This window comes from Budorcas taxicolor, chromosome 4 (assembly GCF_023091745.1).
Source record: "Budorcas taxicolor isolate Tak-1 chromosome 4, Takin1.1, whole genome shotgun sequence".
In the NCBI taxonomy this organism is placed as follows: Eukaryota; Metazoa; Chordata; class Mammalia; order Artiodactyla; family Bovidae; genus Budorcas; species Budorcas taxicolor.
The window spans coordinates 67,728,201-67,747,063 of NC_068913.1; the positions used below are offsets into that span (position 1 = coordinate 67,728,201).

Below are 18,863 nucleotides of genomic sequence, written 5' to 3' on the forward strand. Positions count from 1 at the left end.
AACTCTTGAGTTTCAAAGAATCCAGTTTGACCTTGAAAACAGAAGCATAGGATCATGTTCCAGACTGTCAGGTGTGTATTTGGGAGAAACTAGACCTAGAAACAGTGTCAGGGCCAAGCTTTTGCTTCTGAGGTCCCAACACTTAAGCACCAGCCATTGCTAGCTTCTTAGTCTCACTGCTCCTGCTCACCTCACTTCTGTTATTTTTGTTGTTGTTCAGTTGCTAAGTCGTGTCTGACTATGTGACCCCATGGACTGCAGCACACCAGGCTCCTCTGTCCTCCATTCTCTCCCATAGTTTGCTCAAATTCATGTCCATTGTGTTAGTGATGGCATCCAGTCATCTCATCCTCTGTGGCCCCCTTCTCCTCCTGCCTTCAATCTTCCCCAGCATCAGGATCTTTTCCAGTGAGTCAGAGCTTCACATCAGGTGGCCAAAGTATTGAAGCTTCAGCATCAGTCCTTTCAATGAATATTCAGGGTTGATTTCCTTTAGATTTACTAGTTTGATTTCCTTGCTTTCCAAGGGACTCTCAAGAGTCTTCTCCAATACCACAGTTCAAAAGCATTAATTCTTTGGTGCTCAGCCTTCTATATGGTCCAACTCTCACATCCAGGTGGATCTGTATATGACTACTGGAAAAAACATAGCTTTGACTATACAGACCTTTGTCAGCAAAGTGATGTCTCTGCTTTTTAATATGCTGTCTAGGTTTGTTATCTTCCCCTATGAAAAAAGGAAAATATTCCTTTGATAAAGAGTTTTCTAAAAGGACTTTACTCCATTGGGCCCTTTACCTAGCTACTGTAACAGATTTTAAAGTATAATTCACTCTATAAGAAGCCAGATGCAAAAGGCTGCACATTGTATGAATCCATTTATAGGAAATGTCCAGAAAGGGCAAATTCTTGGAGAGAGAAAGCAGACCAACAGTTTCCCAGGGCCAAGGTGAGACAGAGATAGTCGGCAAATGCACTTATGGTGGATATTGTACCCCTGGATTATAGCAGTGTTTGTGTAAATCTCAAAATTTACTAAAAATAATTGTAAACCTGTTGTAAAATAGGTGAATTTACAGTCTGTACATTTTTCCTTACTAAAACTTAGAAAAATAGGATTTACTTCACAAATGTTAAGCAGAGAACCAAGTTGATAGGAGAGGGTTGTAGATGAATCTGGAAATATGCACGTGTCCAATTTTTATTGTTATCATTAAAATCCCAAAAGTATTTCAAAGGAATTTATGGACTACCCCCCCCCCTTTTTTTTTTTTTGCCTGGAGTAAGGCCATTTTGTAGCTTGGTTCTGCAGAGTGGCACCCATGTCTTCATGTTAAATCATGAACCCGCCTATGGGCAATCCCAGGGCTCCCCCTAGGGCATGTGCTAAGCATCAGTGATTCCCCAGGCCTCAGCTGTGGAACCAGGACTGCTGTGCTCTGTGGAGTCCTTTATTTACTCAGTTACAGTGAGGCACAGCCCCTTTGTAGTCCATGTTAATATCAAACATATCATCACAAAAAGTTTGGCACTGGGTTTTATGAGACTATTTAAGAGCAGTGTAATAAGCACAAGAAGTTTGGGGACAGTTTCTTCCTCACAGTACAAGTTTCAGTGCAGACTGACCTGAGCTGTTTGAGTGGAACACTTGGGGTGGGCTGGAGCAGCGGAGCCATGTAGCCTAGCCCTCGATTTTGAAGGGGCTTCAGCTTTTAGCTGGTGTTCAATGATGACTTGTGCAGAGGAGCAGGGAGCCTGAATCAGACACTGATCCCAGTTGGGTTCTGTCCCTGCTGGCTGGCTAAATTTGAGGTCAGGCAGAGGGGTGGAGGCCAGAGGACCAGGGGATTCTGGACTGCTAGCTCTCTGTATTTGAGGAGTCCTTGCACCTGGACTCAGTGTCCAGGCTGTGGGTTTGTCTGTCTGTGTACTTGTTTCTTCACCTGAAACCTCCCATTGGATACCCTTTCCACCTGTGTCTCTTTCTTAACCTTCTTCCACCTGTCACCCCCCGGCTCTCCCTGCAGTGAGCAGATACAGCCAGAAGCTGCAGCAGCAACTGGGCCAGGACTCCAAGTTCATTCTGTGCTATGCTCAGAAGGAGGAGCTGCTGTTGGAGCAGATGTACACAGACACGGTGGTGGAGCTTGTCAACTTCAGCAACGAGAGCCTGGGCAGCCTGGACAGCCTGGCCTGTCTCCTGGACGCAACCACGGGCGTCCTCAACGAGCAGGGTGAGATCATCTTCGTGTTTGGCGATGCAGGCATGGGCAAGTCCATGCTGCTGCAGCGGCTGCAGAGCCTCTGGGCAGCGGGCCAGCTGGACCCAGGGATCAAGTTCTTCTTCCACTTCCGCTGCCGCACCCTCAGCTGCTTCAAGAAGAGCGCGGCACTGTGTCTGCAGGACCTGCTCTTCAAGCATTACTGCTACCCAGAGCAGGACCCCGGGGAGGTTTTTGCCTTCCTGCTGCGCTTTCCCCACACGGCCCTCTTCACCTTCGACGGCCTGGACGAGCTGCACTCAGACTTCGACCTGAGCAGCGAGCCCGACACCTCCTCCCCTTGGGAGCCCGCCCACCCGCTGGCCCTGCTGGCCAGTCTGCTCAGTGGGAAGCTGCTCAAAGGGGCGCGCAAGCTGCTCACGGCCCGCACGGGCGTCGAGGTCCCGCGACATCTCCTCTGGAAGAAGGCGCTCCTGCGCGGCTTCTCCCCCAGCCACCTGCGCGCCTACACGGGGAGGATGTTCCCCGACCGCGCCGTGCGCCAGCGCCTGCTGGATCAACTGGAGGCCAACCCCAACCTCTGCAGCCTGTGCGCGGTGCCCCTCTTCTGCTGGATCATCTTCCGGTGCTTCCAGCACTTCCACGACACCTTTGAGAGCTCCCCGCAGCTGCCTGATCTCACGGTGACGCTGACTGACATCTTCCTGTTGGTCACCGAGGTCCACCTGAACAGGACGCAGCCCACCAGCCTGGTGCAGCAGAACACGCGGAGCCAGACGGAGACCCTCCGCGCCGGCCGGGACACCCTGTGCTCGCTGGGCCGGGTGGCTCACAGGGGCATGGAGAAGAGCCTCTTCGTCTTCAACCAGGACGAGGTGCAGGCGTCCGAGGTGCGGGAGGGGGACCTGCAGCTGGGCTTCCTTCGGACCGTGCCGGAGCTGGGCCTCGGAGAGGAACAGCAGTCCTATGAGTTCTTCCACCTAACCCTCCAGGCCTTCTTTGCTGCCCTCTTTCTAGTGGTGGATGACAAGGTGGGCACTAGGGAGCTGCTCAGGTTCTTCCAGGAGTGGACTTCTCCCGAGGAGGCTGTGGCCACATCGACCTGCTTTCCTCCTTTTCTCCCCGTCCAGTGTCTGGGGGGCCGTGGCCTGCATGGGGAAGACCCCTTCAAGAACAAGGATCACTTTCATTTCACCAACCTCTTCCTGTGCGGGCTGTTGTCCAAAGGCAAACAGAAACTCCTGCGGCACCTGGTGCCCACAGCTGCCCTGCGGCGAAAACGCAAGGCCCTGTGGACTCACCTGTTCGCCAGCCTGCGCTCCCACCTGAAGAACCTGCCCCGGGTGCAGTCTGGGGGCTTCAGCCAGGTGCAGGCCCTGCCGACCTTTATCTGGATGTTGCGCTGCATCTTCGAGACGCAGAGTGAGAAGGCGGGGCAGCTGGCGGCCAGGGGCATCTGCGCCAACTATCTCAAGCTGACCTTCTGCAACGCCTGCTCGGCTGACTGCAGCGCCCTCTCCTTCGTCCTGCATCACTTGCGCAAGCGGCTGGCGCTCGACCTGGACAACAACAACCTCAACGACTTCGGCGTGCGAGAACTGCAGCCATGCTTCAGCCGCCTCACTGTCATCAGGTGAAGCCACGAGGTTCAGGGAGTGGTTGGCAGGGCTGGGGTCAGGTGTCAGACCCAAGGACTAGGATCCTGGAGCTGGATTTCCTGGGCTATCCTGGGACTCATGACCACGGATCTGGGAGCATCCGGACCTTCTCTGTCTCAGGGTGAAAGTGAAAGTCGTTCAGTCCTGTCCAACTCTTTGGGACGCCACGGACTATATAGTCCATGGAATTCTCCAGGCCAGAATACTGGAGTGGGTAGCCTCTCCCTTCTCCAGGGGATCTCCCCAACCCAGGGATTGAACCCAAGTTTACCGTGTTGCAGGCAGATTCTTTACCAGCTAAGCCACAGGGGAAGCCCACTCTGTCTCAGGGTGGTAGAAGGTAATGAGCAAAGCTTCCAAGTTAGATGGATGTGAATTGGCCCTAACTGGGTGTCCTTGAGCAAGTTGCTTAACTTCTTTGAGGTTTCAGTGTCCTCATTCAAGGACACTCCTCAAAAAAGGAGTCTCTTATATCCTAGCAATTACAGTAATAGCAATCAGCATTTATTGAGAATGAGTAAAGGGCTTTACAAATATTACCTGGCTTAATCCTCTTAACATCTCTGTAAGAGTTGTTCAGTCGCTCAGTTGTGTCCAACTCCGCGACCCCATGGACTGCAGCACACTAGATCTCTATTTTGGCAAATGAGGAAGCAGAGGCACAGAGAAGTTGCTCAAGGTCGCACATGGGGGCCGTGGTGGAGCCAGAATCATAAAGAACCTACCTTTTCAGATTTATATGAGGCTCAGAGAAAACCTGTGAAAAGTTTCTGACACGTGAAAAATTTTATAAAAGCAAACAAAGACGACTTTGTGCTTATTAGCATTAATTTCTACCAAAAAAGCTGGCAGCCCTGAGCAGCAAAGAATCTCAGTAAAGAATGCTGACTCTTAGTTTCCTGTTTGATGGTTTCGAGGAAAGAAAAGCCAGTCAGTCTTCTTTCTTCTATTAGCATCTTGTGTTAAATATGCCTTGTAAATCTCTATGGGGGGTTTCAGTTCTCTACTACTTGGCTCATGCATTCCTGAAGAGCAGCAGGTATTTGGAACTGATTCCAGGTACCAGTTAGACCAGCACCAGAGTGTACACTGTGCAGGGATGGGTGGATGTAGGGAGCCCAAGCCTGTGCTGGCCTGGGAATTGGGAAGTCTGGAATCTGTTCTGAGCTCTCATCCAGCAACTCTCTGTATGCAGCCTCAGGCAACGCCACACACAGTGCCTCCCCGTGCCCATTTCATAAGGTGGAAATGCTGCACCAGTCTGATGGTCCCGTAGTTTGCCTCCAGACAGCAAAAGACAAAACAGGAAGAAATGGACCACCCTAAGGAAGCATGTTGAGCTCCCTGAGGGCATCAGTGAGGATTAGTTTTGGCTGAGAGTTAGAGAAAACTCACAATACTAGTGGACTTTCCAGGTGGTGCTAGTGGTGAAGAATGCTCCTGTCAATGCAGGAGACACAAGAGACGCAGTTTCCATCCCTTAGTTGGGAAGAGCCTTTGGAGTAGGAAATGGCAACCCACTCCAGTATTCATGCCTGGAAAATCCCATGGACAGAGGAGTCTGGCGGACTACAGTCCTTGGGCCTGCAGAGAGTCGAGCATGACTGAGCACCAAGCACCACCAAAATACTGATGGCTTAGATAAGTTATCGGCTTATTTGTTTCTCATGAAGAAGTTTAAAGGAGGGCAGCTTAGGGCTTCTTTGAGGTCTCCATGACCACCAGCCTTGGCTGTCTTTTGCCTTACTGCTCTGTTGTCCTCCCTATCTGACTGCCAAGTCCTGGCCCAAAACGGCTGCTTAAGCTCCAGCCATTCAGTTGACATTCTAGTCACCAAGAGGAACAAAAGGCAAAGGACAAACCCCATTCTTCTTTTGGTAAATTTATTTTATTGAAGTATAGTTGATTTACAATGTTGTATGCATTTCTGCTGTATAGCAAAGTGATTCATTGATTCAAAGTGATTCAGTTACATATTTTTTTCATATTCTTTTTTCCATTATGGTTTATCACAGGATATTGAATATAGTTCCCTGTGCTATAGAATAGAACCTTGTTGTTTATCCATTATGTGTATAATATAATAGTGGTATCTGCTAATCCCAAATTCCCAATCCATCCCTACCCCCTCCCACCCTTCCCCTTGGCAACCATAAGTCTCTCCTCTATGTCTGTGAGTCTGTTTCACAGATAAGTTCATTTCTGTCATATTTTAGATGCCACACATAAGTGATATCATATGGTATTTGTCTCTTTCTGACATTTCATTTAGTGTGATAATCTCTAGTTGCACATGTTGCTGAAAATGGAATTATTTCATTCTTTTTTATGGCTGAGTAGGAGAAGGCAATGGCACCCCACTCCAGTACTCTTGCCTGGAAAATCCCATGGATGGAGGAGCCTGGTGTGCTGCAGTCCATGGGGTCACTAAGTTGGACACGACTGAGCTACTTCACTTTCACTTTTCACTTCCATGTATTGGAGAAGGAAATGGCAACCCACTGCAGTGTTCTTGCCTGGTGGGCTGCGTAGTCCAGTCGATGGGGTGACATAAAGTCGGACATGACTGAAGCGACTTAGCAGCAGCAGCAGCAGCATTCCATTGTATTTGTACCACATCTTCTTTATTCATTTATCTGTTGATGGACATTCAGGTTGTTTCCAAGTCTTGACTGTTGTGAATAGTGCTGCTCTGAACATAGGGACATATTTTTAATTATAGTTTCGGACACATCCCATTCTTTTAAGAAAACTTCTCAGCCACTGCTAATGAGAATTCTGCTTAGATTTCACTGGGCAGAAGTTAATCATGTGTGCCCAGCTAAAAAATGGGGGATTCTGTTTCTAAGTAAGCATGAATATTGGGAGTGACTAGTGGGCTCTGGGATAGTCCTGCAGTGTTTGTACACGCTGTGTCCCATCACCAAGGTGAGTAACATGAGTGGGAAGGGTCCAGAGTGTCTGATATGATCATTCTGATAGGCCTAAAGATCAAGTTTTTACCGCTTTAGCCTCGTTTTAATTACAGAGGAGCTTGTGGCTCAGTTTGGCCCAAGGCTTGTGCTTTAGATAAAGTCTTACTGTAACAGAGTCCCACTCATTTATTTACATATTGACTGCTTCATTCTGCAGAGCTGAGTGGTTACAATAGAGTTCAGATGGCTCTCAGAGCCTAAAAATTTTCTATCTGACCCTTTATAGAAAATAATTGCAGAGCTCTGGTCTGTTATCTCACCCACTCCTGACCCTCACCTCATCCCTTACACTCCTCCATTTCTGAGCTTTATTCCATCCCTCAATTCAGTTCACTCACTCAGTCGTGTCCGACTCTTTGCAACCCCATGAACCGCAGCACGCCAGGCCTCCCTGTCCAACACCAACTCCTGGAGTTTACCCAAACATGTCCATTGAGTTGGTGATGCCATTCAACCATCTCATCCTCTGTCATCCCCTTCTTCTCCTGACTTCAGTCTTTCCCAGCATCAAGGTCTTTTCAAATGAGTTACCTCTTCACATCAGGTGGCTAAAGGATTGGAGTTTCAGCTTCAGCATCAGTCCTTCCAATGAACACCCAGGACTGATCTCCCTTAGGATGGACCAGTCCAAAAGACTTGCAGTCCAAGGGACTCTCAAGAGTCTTCTCCAACACCACAGTTCAAAAGCATCAGTTCTTCGGTGCTCAGCTTTCTTTACAGTACAGCTCTCACATCCATACGTGACCACTGGAAAAACCATAGCCTTGACTAGACGGACCTTTGTTGACAAAGTAATGTCTGCTTTTGAATATGCTGTCTAGATGGGTCCTAACTTACCTTCCAAGGAGTAAGCGTCTTTTAATTCCATGGCTGCAATCACCATATGCAGTGATTTTGGAGCCCCCCAAAATAAAGTCAGCCACTGTTTCCCCATCTATTTGCCATGAATTGATGGAGCTGGATGCCATGATCTTAGTTTTCTGAATGTTGAGCTTTAAGCCAACTTTTTCACTCTCCTCTTGCACTTTCATCAAGAGGTTCTTTAGTTCTTCTTTCTGCCATAAGGGTGGTGTCATCTGCATATCTGAGGTTGATATTTCTCCTGGCAATCTTGATTCCAGCTTGTGCTTCTTCCAGTCCAGCGTTTCTCATGATGTACTCGGCATATAAGTTAAATAAGCAGAGTGACAATGTACAGCCTTGATGTACTCCTTTTTCTATTTGGAACCAGTCTGTTGTTCCATGTCCAGTTCTAACTGTTGCTTCCTGACCTGCATATGGGTTTCTCAAGAGGCAGGTCAGGTGGTCTGGTATTCCCATCTCTTTCAGAGTTTTCCACAGTTTATTGTGATCCACGCAGTCAAAGGCTTTGGCATAGTCAATAAAGCAGAAATAGATGGTTTTCTGGAACTCTCTTGCTTTTTCCATGATCCAACAGATGTTGGCAATTTGATCTCTGGTTCCTCTGCCTTTTCTAAAACCAGCTTGAACATCAGGAAGTTCACGGTTCAAGTATTGCTGAAGCCTGGCTTGGAGAATTTTGAGCATTACTTTGCTAGTGTGTGAGATGAATGCAACTGTGCAGTAGTTTGAGCATTCTTTGGCATTGCTTTTCTTTGGGACTGAAATGAAAACTGACCTTTTCCAGTCCTGTGGCCACTGCTGAGTTTTCCAAATTTGCTGGTATATTGAGTGTAGCACTTTCACAGCATCATCTTTTAGGATTTGAAATAGCTCAACTGGAATTCCATCACCTCCACTAGCTTTGTTCGTAGTGATGCTTTCTAAGGCCCACTTGACTTCACATTCCAGGATGTCTGGTTCTAGGTGAGTGATCACACATTGTGATTATCTGGGTCATGAAGATCTTTTTTGTACAGTTCTTCTGTGTATTCTTGCCACCTCTTCTTAATATCTTCTGCTTCTGTTAGGTCCAATCCATTTCTGTCCTTTATTGAGCCCATCTTTGCATGAAATGTTCCCTTGGTATCTCTAATTTTCTTGAAGAGATCTCTAGTCTCTCCCATTCTATTGTTTTCCTCTATTTCTTTGCATTGATTGCTGAGGAAGGCTTTCTTATCTCTCCTTGCTATTCTTTGGAACTCTGCATTCAAATGAGTATATCTTTCCTTTTCTCCATTCCATCCCTCAGACTCATCTAAATGAAGGGGTGGAGGATTGAGAAGATCAGGGCCGTTTGTTATAGAGATTCCTTGGTAGTAAACAAAAAATTCTGCATTTTGGCCAAATCATAATATCCGGCTAATATAGCACTTTTGAAGAGCAATTTCAGTGTGCAGCTGGCCCTTGTCCAGGAGCCATCCGTCATCCCAAGGCGCTCTTTTTTTGCCCCCTCTCAAAGCTTGGCCTGCTGCAAGCAGCACTGGCATTAAAGAGGAATGGGAGAGTGTGGCTGCCAAGGCCTGCCTTGTTCGACTGTTTCGCCCTTACCATTGAACTTCCCACACAGAACCACACCACAGGAGCTGTCTCCCTTGACTAGCCTTTTTGGTGGCAAGGCAGGTGTAGCACGTGCGTTTCCAGATGGAAAGGCTGTTGGCATTTTGGGTGGGACAGTCCACGTGGGGACTGTCCTGCCTTTTGCAGGACCCCTAACCTCTGGCCCCACTTGCGAGATGATGGAACATCCTCTCCCCTAGCCTCATAACCACTAAATGCAGCTCCATATGCTTCCAAATCCCATAGCCCCTTGTGAACAGTGAGAGCCACATTGACACAGAGGCCCTTGGCAAATGCAGGATATCAGAGGGGGCTGGCCACATGTGTCCTGCAGGTGCCCCTCGTAGCCCTTGTGTTGAATCAGAGCTGTGCTGTAGCCTTGTCAGTGGGCTGATTCTGGTGGGTCTCTTAGCCCCCATGAAGACCAGGTACTGTAGGGGCCATTTGACTGGCTACTATGGCCATTCTCTCTGGGGGCATTTATAGCTGGGAAAACTCCAGGACCTATAAGCTTCAGAACCTTGCGGAATTAATGTTCTTTCACAGTGAGAAGCTGCTCTGACTCTTAAATTTCTTTACTGTTCTTTTCAGACTCAGTGTGAACCAGATCACTGACAGTGGGGTGAAGGTGCTATATGAAGAGCTGACCAAATACAAAATTCTGACATTTTTAGGGTATGTATTTTTCAAGAACACTGGGACAGCTATGTAGTAAGAATAGAGAGTAGCAGGAAATTGCCCTTCTTATGGATCACTGGATGGTTGAGACTGATGGCCCCGGACACCAGCAAAAGCAGTGGACTGGGAGCCAGGAATCCTGGGTTCTGCTTTTGGCTCAGCCAGCAGCTCACTCTTTGAGAAAGTCAGGAAATCTCACTGAACCCAGCCCTCTCATCCCCCTTGTATAATTGGGATCCTAATATAGGGATATAGTTTCACAGGTGGTGATTGAGAGATGGAATGGCTGCATACCTGGGGATATGTTTTATGAACGTGAGAAAACTGTTTATGTGGCAGATTTCACTACTGTGGGTCCGTGATCTGTTGTCCAGAACCCTTGGAGCATGACACGAATCAGAAATGAGTGTTCCTACTGCCAGCAGTGTCATGACCCCAGTTTCAGATACTTTAATATTTCTGCAGCAAAATGTAGAAACAGTCAAACCAGCTGAGATTAAGACCATGAACAGCACCACATTGGTTGTCAAAATAGTTATGAAGAAGTTTGGGTTTGGGGAGCCTTTGGGATCTTGGAGTTTGAGATGAGGGGCTGTGGGCCAGCCTGGCCAGCCTCATGGAGGCTGTGCACTCTGTGAGCTGGAGCCAGCCTGTCAGCTTCTTGGGGCCTCAGTTTTGTCAGCCATCAGACGAGGACACTGAAGCACTCAATCCCAGGTTGCCTTTTGGCTCTGGAGTTCCGGTGACCATGGAAACCTGTCTGCTTACCACTTTCAACCTTATTGTTGAATTGGTATCAAGTGGTAAACTGACTAAAAGGAAGACACTGAGGTGGTTCTAATGGTCGGAAAATGTTACCCCTCAAGATTATCCCTTAATCTCAAAGTGCTCCCCTGCCTACCATTTATTAAGCACTTACATGCAAGAGCTTGGAATGATCTCGTATGATCCTCATACCAATCCTGTGAGGAGCTGTAAATCTTACCCCTTGTTACAGATGGAGAAACTAAGGCACAGAGAGGCTGGGTACATTGTCCCAGGTCATAAAACTGGGGAAAGTGTCAGTGTTGGCCTTGACCCCGGCCTGTGAGACCCCTGAGCCCCAAACTCTGGTCTCCACATGCCCTTCCTTTCTCCTTTTGACCCAGACTCTGGACATCAGCAGACAGCACTAACTTTAAAAAAATGGGGTCATAAATTCTCATGGCCGTGCTTTCTCTCGAAGCTTATACAACAACCAAATCACCGATGTTGGAGCCGGGTACATCGCCAGAATCCTGGATGAGTGCAAAGGCCTCACACACCTGAAGTAAGTGGGGTGGGTACAACGGGGTCTTCAGCAGCTTCTCTTGGTCACCTGTTGTTATTCAAGCAAAGAATAAATGTCCCCCTAGAGCTGCCTTCTGCTTGCCCCAGGGCCATATGGTTCAAATCAGGACATCTGTGTGGTGAACTGTGGGTGAGGCTCAGAGTTTGGAAGGGTATGGGGAGATCCTGAGGGGAAAGCCCTACCGTGTTGTAGGGGAGAGCGTGGCATTTTGATTTCATTAACTCCTGACAGGAGAAAGGTCACAACAGTCACCCTTTCTGGAGGTCTTTTTCCCCTGAGGAAGTTCTCATTATCTTAGTCCATCTCGCTTTTGTAACAAAATAACATTCCCAGGTGGCACTAGTGGTAAAGAACCCGCCTGCCAGTGCAGGAGACAAGAGAGACGCAGGTTTGATCCCTGGGTTGGAAAGATCCCGTGCAGGAAGGCATGGCAGCCCCCTCCAGTATTCTTGCCTGGAGAATCTCATGGACAGGGGAACCTGGTGGGCTACAGACCACAGGGTGTCCAAGAGGCAGACACAATTGAGGCAACTTAGCATGCATGCATAAACACTGGGGATTTCTTTCTCACAGTTCTGGGGGCTGGAGAGCCTAAGATTAATGTGCCAGAAGGTTAGGTGCCTGGTGAGGGCCCGATTCCTGGTTCTTAGATAGTGCCTTCTTGCTGCGTCCTCACGTGGTGGTGGAAGAGGGGGAGAGGGAGCATTCTTGGACTTCACTTGTAAGTCACTAATCCCATTTGTGAGGGCTGTGATGCATGGCCTTATCACTTCCCAAAGGCCCCATCTCCTAGCATCCTAATATCTAGGGGTTAGGATTTCAACATATAGACTCTGGTGGGGTGAGGGAGACGAACGTTCAGGCCACAGCCATCTAGTTGCAGGCAACAGTTTGAACCTTGGCTGTGTCATAGGAAATGTCCGGCTAAAGATGTCAGAGCATCAGGCTTGCAGGAGCCCCTGGTGCTGCTCTGATGATGGGACCCTACCCCTTGACCATTACGGAGTGATGCTCAGAGGTCATTTAAAGAATCTGAGGGAGAACTCGGATCCTTTAGTTTCTGCAGAGATTGTGTCTCCCAGAGAGGAATGCTGACTTACTTTCCTCAAAGCTTCAGGCCCCTTCCTGAGGGGAAGCCCAGGGAAGGCCTCTGTGGGTCCCAGGAGAAAGGCCATCCATCCTAAGAGGGCCCCAGGGGCCTCTGTGCCAAGGATGAGGGTGGCTGATGCTGGAGTGCCCTCACAGCTGGAGCTGATGTGTGCATGACTCTCTGCAGATTGGGAAAAAACAAAATAACAAGTGAAGGAGGAAAGAGTCTCGCTCTGGCTGTGAAGAACAGCAAATCCATCTTTGAAGTCGGGTGAGTAGAGGTGAATGCACATGCGTGTTTGTATACGACCTGCTCTGTATACAGTAGTGCTTGCTGGCCTGTAATTTTCCTTTTTTTGCGATATTTTTGTCTGGTTTTGCTATCAAGGTGATGGTGGCTTCACAGAATGAGTTTGGGAGTTTTCCTTCTTCTATAATATTTTGGAACAGTTTCAGAAGGATAGGTGTTTACTGTTCTCTAAATGTTTGGTATAATTTGCCTATGAAGCTATCAGGTCCTGGCCTTTTGCTTGCTCAGAGTTTTTCAGTGCTTGTAATGGGTCTGTTCATATTTTCCATTTCTTCCCGGTTTAGTCTTGGGAGCTTGTACCTTTCTAACAATTTGTCCATTTCTTCTAGATTGTCCATTTTATTGGCATGTAGTTGCTCGCAGTAGTCTCTTATGATCCCTTGTATTTCTGTAGTGTTCATTGTATCTTCTTTTTCGTTTCTAATTTTTTTGATTTCAGCCCTCTCCCTTTATTTCTTGATGACTCTGGCTAAAGGTTTATCAATTTTGTTTATCTTTTCAAAGAACTAGCTTTTAGTTTCATTGACCTTTGCTATTTTGTCTTTGTTTAATTTATTTCTGCTCTGATCTTTGTGATTTTTTTTCCTGTCTACTAACTTTGGGCTTTGTTTGTTCTTTCTCTGGTGGCTTTAGGTGTAAGTTTAGGTTGTTTATTTGAGACTTTTCTAATTTCCTGAGGTAAGATTATGTTGCTGTAAACTTCCTTCTTAGAACGACTTTTGCTGCATTCCGTAGGTTTTTGATTGTTGTGCTTTTTGTTTTCATTTGTCTGTGGGTATTTTTTAAATGTCCTCTTTGATTTCTTCAGTGGTCCATTGTTTTTTTAGTAGCATATTGTTTGTTGCCGTTTAGTCTCTAAGTTGTGTCCAGCTCTTTTGCTTCCCCGTGGACTGTAGCCCACCAGGCTTCTCTGGCTATGGGATTTCACAGGCAAGAATACTGGAGTGGGTTGCCATGTACTTCTCCAGGGGATCTTCCCAACCCAGGGATCAAACCCATGTCTCTTGCATTGGCAGGCAGATTCTTAATCACTGAGCCACCTGGAAAGCCCAGCATATTGCTTAGCCTCCATATTTTGTGTTTTTTACAGCTATTTTCTTTAGGTGATTTCTAATCTCATAGCGTTGTGGTTGGAAAAGATGCTTGACACAATTTCAGTTTCCTTAAATTTACTGAGGCTTGCCTTATGGCCCAGCATGTGATCAATCCTGGAGAATGTTCCATGTGCACTTGAGAAGAATGTGTATCCTGCTGCTTCTGGATGGAATGCTCTATAAATTAAGTCCATCTGGTCTAATATGTCATTTAAGGCCTATGTTTCCTTATTTTCTTTCTGGATGATCTGTCCATTGATGTAAATAGGGTATTGGTAAAGAATCCGCCTGCAATGCAGGAGACCCTGGTTTGATTCCTGGGTCGGGGAGATCCCCTGGAGAAGGGAAAGGCTACCCACTCCAGTATTCTGGCCTAGAGAATTCCATGGACAGTCCATGGAGTCGCAAAGAGTTGGACACGACTGAGCCACTTTCACTTTCACCATTATTGTGGTACTGTTGGTTTCTCCTTTTCTGGCTGTTAGTATTTCCCTTATATATTATGGTGCTCCTATATTTTATTTTGGGCACATATATATTTACAGTTGTTATATTTTCTTGAATTGATCCCTTGATCGTTATGCAATGTCCTTTGTTTCTTGTAACAGTTTTTAAAGTCTGTTTTGTCTGATAGGAGTATTGCTACTCCAGCTTTCTTTTGATGTGTATTTGCATGGAATACCTTTTTCCATCCCCTCACTTGCAGTCTGTATGTGTCCTAGATCTAAAATCGGTCCATCGTAGACTGTGTGTGTGTGTGTGTGTATGTATGTATGTGTGTCTTGTACCCCATTTAGCCAGTCTGTGTCTTTTGGTTGGGGCATTTAATCCATTCACATTTAAGGTAATTATCGATATATATATTTTAATTGCCATTTTGTTAATTGTTTTGAATTTGTTTTTGTGGGTCTTTTTTCTTCCTCTTTTGTTCTCTTGTGACTTGATGACTAAGTGTAGTGTTGTGTTTGGATTCCTCTTTCTTTTTTGTGTATGTATCAATTGTAGATTTTCAGTTTGGCATTACCGTGAGGTTTTGATACAGCAGTCTGTATATAAGCAAGATTGTTTTAAGTTTCTGATCTCTTAATTTCAAATGCATTTCCAGTATTCTGCATTTATATTCTCCTCATGGTTGCTGGCTTTGAGGTCATATTTGTGTGTGGATGATATCCTACATCTATGTATGTTTGATTATACTGGTAAGCTTTTCCATTCATGATTTTCTTGTTTCTAGTGTGGCCTTTTTTTTTTTTCCCACCTAGAGAAGTTCCTTTAGCATTTGTCATAGAGCTGCTTTAGTGATGATGAATTCTCTTAGCTTCTGCTTGTCTGTAAAGCTTTTGATTTCTCCAAATCTGAACGAGAGCCTTGCTGGGTAGAGCATTCTCGGTTGTAGGTTCCTCCCACTCATCACCTTAAATGTATCACTCCAATCCCTTCTGGCCTGCGGAGAATCTCTGGGTGACTATTTCCTTCCCTGTATTAGGGACATTTTCAGCTATTATCTCTTCACATGTGTTCTCAGGTCCTTTCTCTGTCTCCCCTCCTTCTGGGACCCCACAGTGCAGATGCTGTTGCCTTGTATGTTATCCCAGAGGGCTCTTGGACTGTCCTCTTTTCTTTTCATCCTTTTCTCTTTATTCCGTTCTGTGGCAGTCTTCATTTTGTCTAACTTTCTGTGACTGCAGTTTCTGTCCCACAGGCTGCAGGGCTACAGTTCCTTTTTCTTCTGCTGTCTGCCCCCTCATGGATGAAGCTGTCTGAGAGGCTTGTGCAGGCTTCCTGGAGGGTGAGACTAGTTCCCACCCACTGGTGGGTAGAGCTGGGTCTTGTCCCTGTGGCAGGCAGAGCTGTGTCAGGGGGTGTGTTTAGTGGGCAGCTGTATGGTCAAGAAGACTTTAGGCAGCCTGTCTGCTAATTGTGGGGCTGTATTCCCACCTTGTTGGTTGGTGGACCCAGGGTGACCCAGCACTAGAGCCTACAGGCTATTGTGTGGGGCCAGATTTTGGTGAAAAAATGGTGGCCTCCAGGAAGGCTCATGCCAATGAGTACTCCCAAGAACTACCACCATCATCAGTGTCTTTGTCCCCACAGCAAGCCACAGCCACCCTGCCTTTGCAGGAGACTCTCCAATATGAGCAGGTAGGTCTGGCCTAGGCTCTTACGAGGTCACTGCTTTTCCCCTGGGTTGGTGCGTGTGCCGTCCAAGAGTGGAGTTTCTGTTTCCCCCAGTTCTGTGGAATTCTTCTGATCAAACCCCACTGGCTTTCAAAGGCAGATTCTCTGGGACCTCCTCCTCCCGTTGCCAGACCCCCGGGCTGGGGAGCCTGATATGGGCCTCAGAACTTTCACTTTTGTGGGAGAACTTCTGTGATAAAAGTTTCCAGTTTGTGGGTCACTCACTTGGGAGGTATGGAGTTTGATTTTATCATGATTATGCCCCTCATACTGCCTTGTTGTGGCTTCTTTGGATGTAGGATATCTTTTCTGGTAGGTTCCACCATTTTTTGCTGATAGTTGTTCAGCACTTAGTTGTGATGTTGGTGTTCTCGTAAGAAGACGTGAGTTCACATCCTTCTAATCCACCATCTTGTCTCTGCCTCCCCTCTCTGGAGGCTTTTTTATTCAATTTTTTTTGAAAATACATGTAACATAAAATTTACCATCTTAACCACTTTAAGTGTACAGTCTGATACACTTAAAATCAAGTATATTCATCTAGTCATGCAACCACCATCATTATCCATTTCCAGAGCTCTCTTTATCCTGTAAAACAGAAACCCTAACCCTATACCCATGAAACAGTAATTCCCCATTCTCCCCTCCCGTCAGCCCTTGGCAACCACCTTTCTACTCTCTGTCCCTGTGCGTTCAGCTACTGTAGGCAGTCATATAAGTGGAATCATACAGTATTTGTCCTTTTGTGACTGGCTTCTTTTACTTAGCATTAGCTTCTCAAGGTTTATCCGTGTTGCAGCCTGTATCAGACTTTACTTCTTTTTTAAGTCTGTTTCATACTCCATTCTATGCACATGCCACATTTTGTTTATCCATTAATGTCAGTGGACACTTGGGTTATTTCTACCTTTTAGTTCTTTTGAATAATGCTGCTATTGACACGGGTGTACATATATCTCTTTGAAGCCCTGATTTCAATTCTTCTGGGTATATACCCAGAAGGGGAACTGCTAGACCACATGGCAATTCTATTTTTACTTTTCTGAGGAACCGCCATATTGCTTTCTACAGCACCTGTAGCATTTTACGTTCCTACTAACAGTGCAAAAGGGTTCCAATTTCTCCACATCCTCACCAACACTTGTTATTTCCTGGTGTTTTGATAGTAACCATTCATATGGGTGTGAGGTGATACCTTATTGTGGTTTTAACTCAGGAAACTATTTAAAGCTTTTCATAGTTACAATTTCCCCCTGATTTTAAAAGAAACGTAGATAATTTTATTTGTAAACTATGGAAAATATGAGAAGTATAATAGAGATCTTCTTCTCAAAAACAATTGTTATCTGTCCTAGATGTAAGGTAAGCTTTCTTGAGCTCTTTCATGCAATGGGTACCCTCTCTACACTGGTTAATACTATCGACGTCAAAATATCTGTACAGAATTTTACTCTGCCTTTCTTCACTGACTCTCATGTCATGAGTAGTTTTCCACTTTATTAAAAGTTTGATCCTTTGCAGTTATATTCACACACTTTTTATGCAAAATGCTGAAAACTCTCATTCTGGGGTTTTACAAGCCGTACTGCCAGAGACATCAGGCCACTTGCCTGGTGAGAGCATGCAGCTGAGGCAGCTTTGGTTGTGTTGTGGTGGGCCCAGCAGACTTGCTTTCTGTAGAAACCCTCAGCCTTTTAGAAATAGCTGACTCATAGGCTCAGCACTGTCCTGGGTGCTTTGCATATATTAACTCACTTCATCCTCACAACTCTATAAGGAAATGCTCTTATTCCTGCTTTCAGACGAGGAGACTAAGACCTAAGCGATTACACACCACCCGTGCACGCATAGGTGGGGGGGGGGTGCGGGGGGCAGGGCCAGGTTGGGAACCCAATGTCTTACCATACAGACCCTTGATTTAGCCAGATTCTCTTAAGGTTTTCTGCTGTGGGGAAGGGAATACAGTTTGTCATTGCAACTCCCCACCCAAACTACAACAATCTGAACAGCATGGTTTGGTCATGTCCTCTTTACATACCAGGAAAATTGCTGATTAAGTTTCTCAGTGTGTTTCTTGATATTTGATTTATGCAAGCCTGACTATGCTTTCAGGAACATGTGTCACCCCTGTTCAGGGTCAAATGGATATTGGGACCTGGCACCCCCCCAGGCCTTCCTTTCAAGCTCTTGTCAACCTGTATATCCTGTGGGTGACATTTCAGGGACGGTCGTGAGCTTAGGCTTTGACTTTGACAGACTTGGTTTCTAATTGTGTCTGACTTATGTTCCCAAGGCTTCTACTGGTTTTGTTCCTCCAGAGCAGCTCACTAAGGGGCTGGTGGAGGGATTCATCTCCAGGCCACAGCTCCAGAGATGGAGCAGAGACATCTGCCTGTTGAGATTACACGCCATCTCCTGTGGCCACGAGCAGAAAATAAGGGGATGAGCATGAGGTAACTTTTACTGTCTTGTCTCTGCCCTCAGGATGTGGGGCAATCAAATCGGTGATGAAGGAGCAAAGGCCTTCGCAGAGGCTCTGAGGAACCACCCCAGCTTGACCAACCTGAGGTAACTGCTGCTTTCTGAGACCCAGTGTCTTCAGGCCCAACCTGCTCACTCGGCGCACCTCTTGTTTCACCAGGGGAGGAACCAAGGGGAAGAGGTGGCTGGCATTCCTAACAGGGAAGGTATTTGTGTGCGTGGTTTTGTCTTTTTAAGAACATTTTTATTGACATAGAAGATAGGCATACAGTAAAGTACATCATGGTGAAGTTTTCAGCTCCGTAATGTGACGTGTGCCCACACCCATCATATCAGACATGGGACGCTGCCAGCTCCTTGGCAGTCTGCATGTGCCCCTTGAGGGTTG

At 46.5% G+C, this 18,863-nt stretch overlaps 1 protein-coding gene across 3 annotated transcripts in view; it reads left to right on the forward strand.

Annotated features, from left to right (window-relative positions):
• NOD1 (nucleotide binding oligomerization domain containing 1) overlaps positions 1 to 18,863 on the forward strand; it is a 91,937-nt gene that overhangs the window by 53,969 nt on the left and 19,105 nt on the right. For 2 of the 3 annotated variants that reach the window (XM_052638534.1, XM_052638535.1), the window contains exons 5-9: positions 2,028 to 3,855; positions 9,907 to 9,990; positions 11,219 to 11,302; positions 12,600 to 12,683; positions 18,479 to 18,562. In XM_052638534.1, coding sequence (XP_052494494.1) covers positions 2,028 to 3,855; positions 9,907 to 9,990; positions 11,219 to 11,302; positions 12,600 to 12,683; positions 18,479 to 18,562 — 2,164 coding nt within the window. Of the gene's footprint in view, positions 1 to 2,027; positions 3,856 to 9,906; positions 9,991 to 11,141; positions 11,303 to 12,599; positions 12,684 to 18,478; positions 18,563 to 18,863 lie in introns of those variants that run through there. The other variant, XM_052638536.1, reaches the window with a different exon arrangement.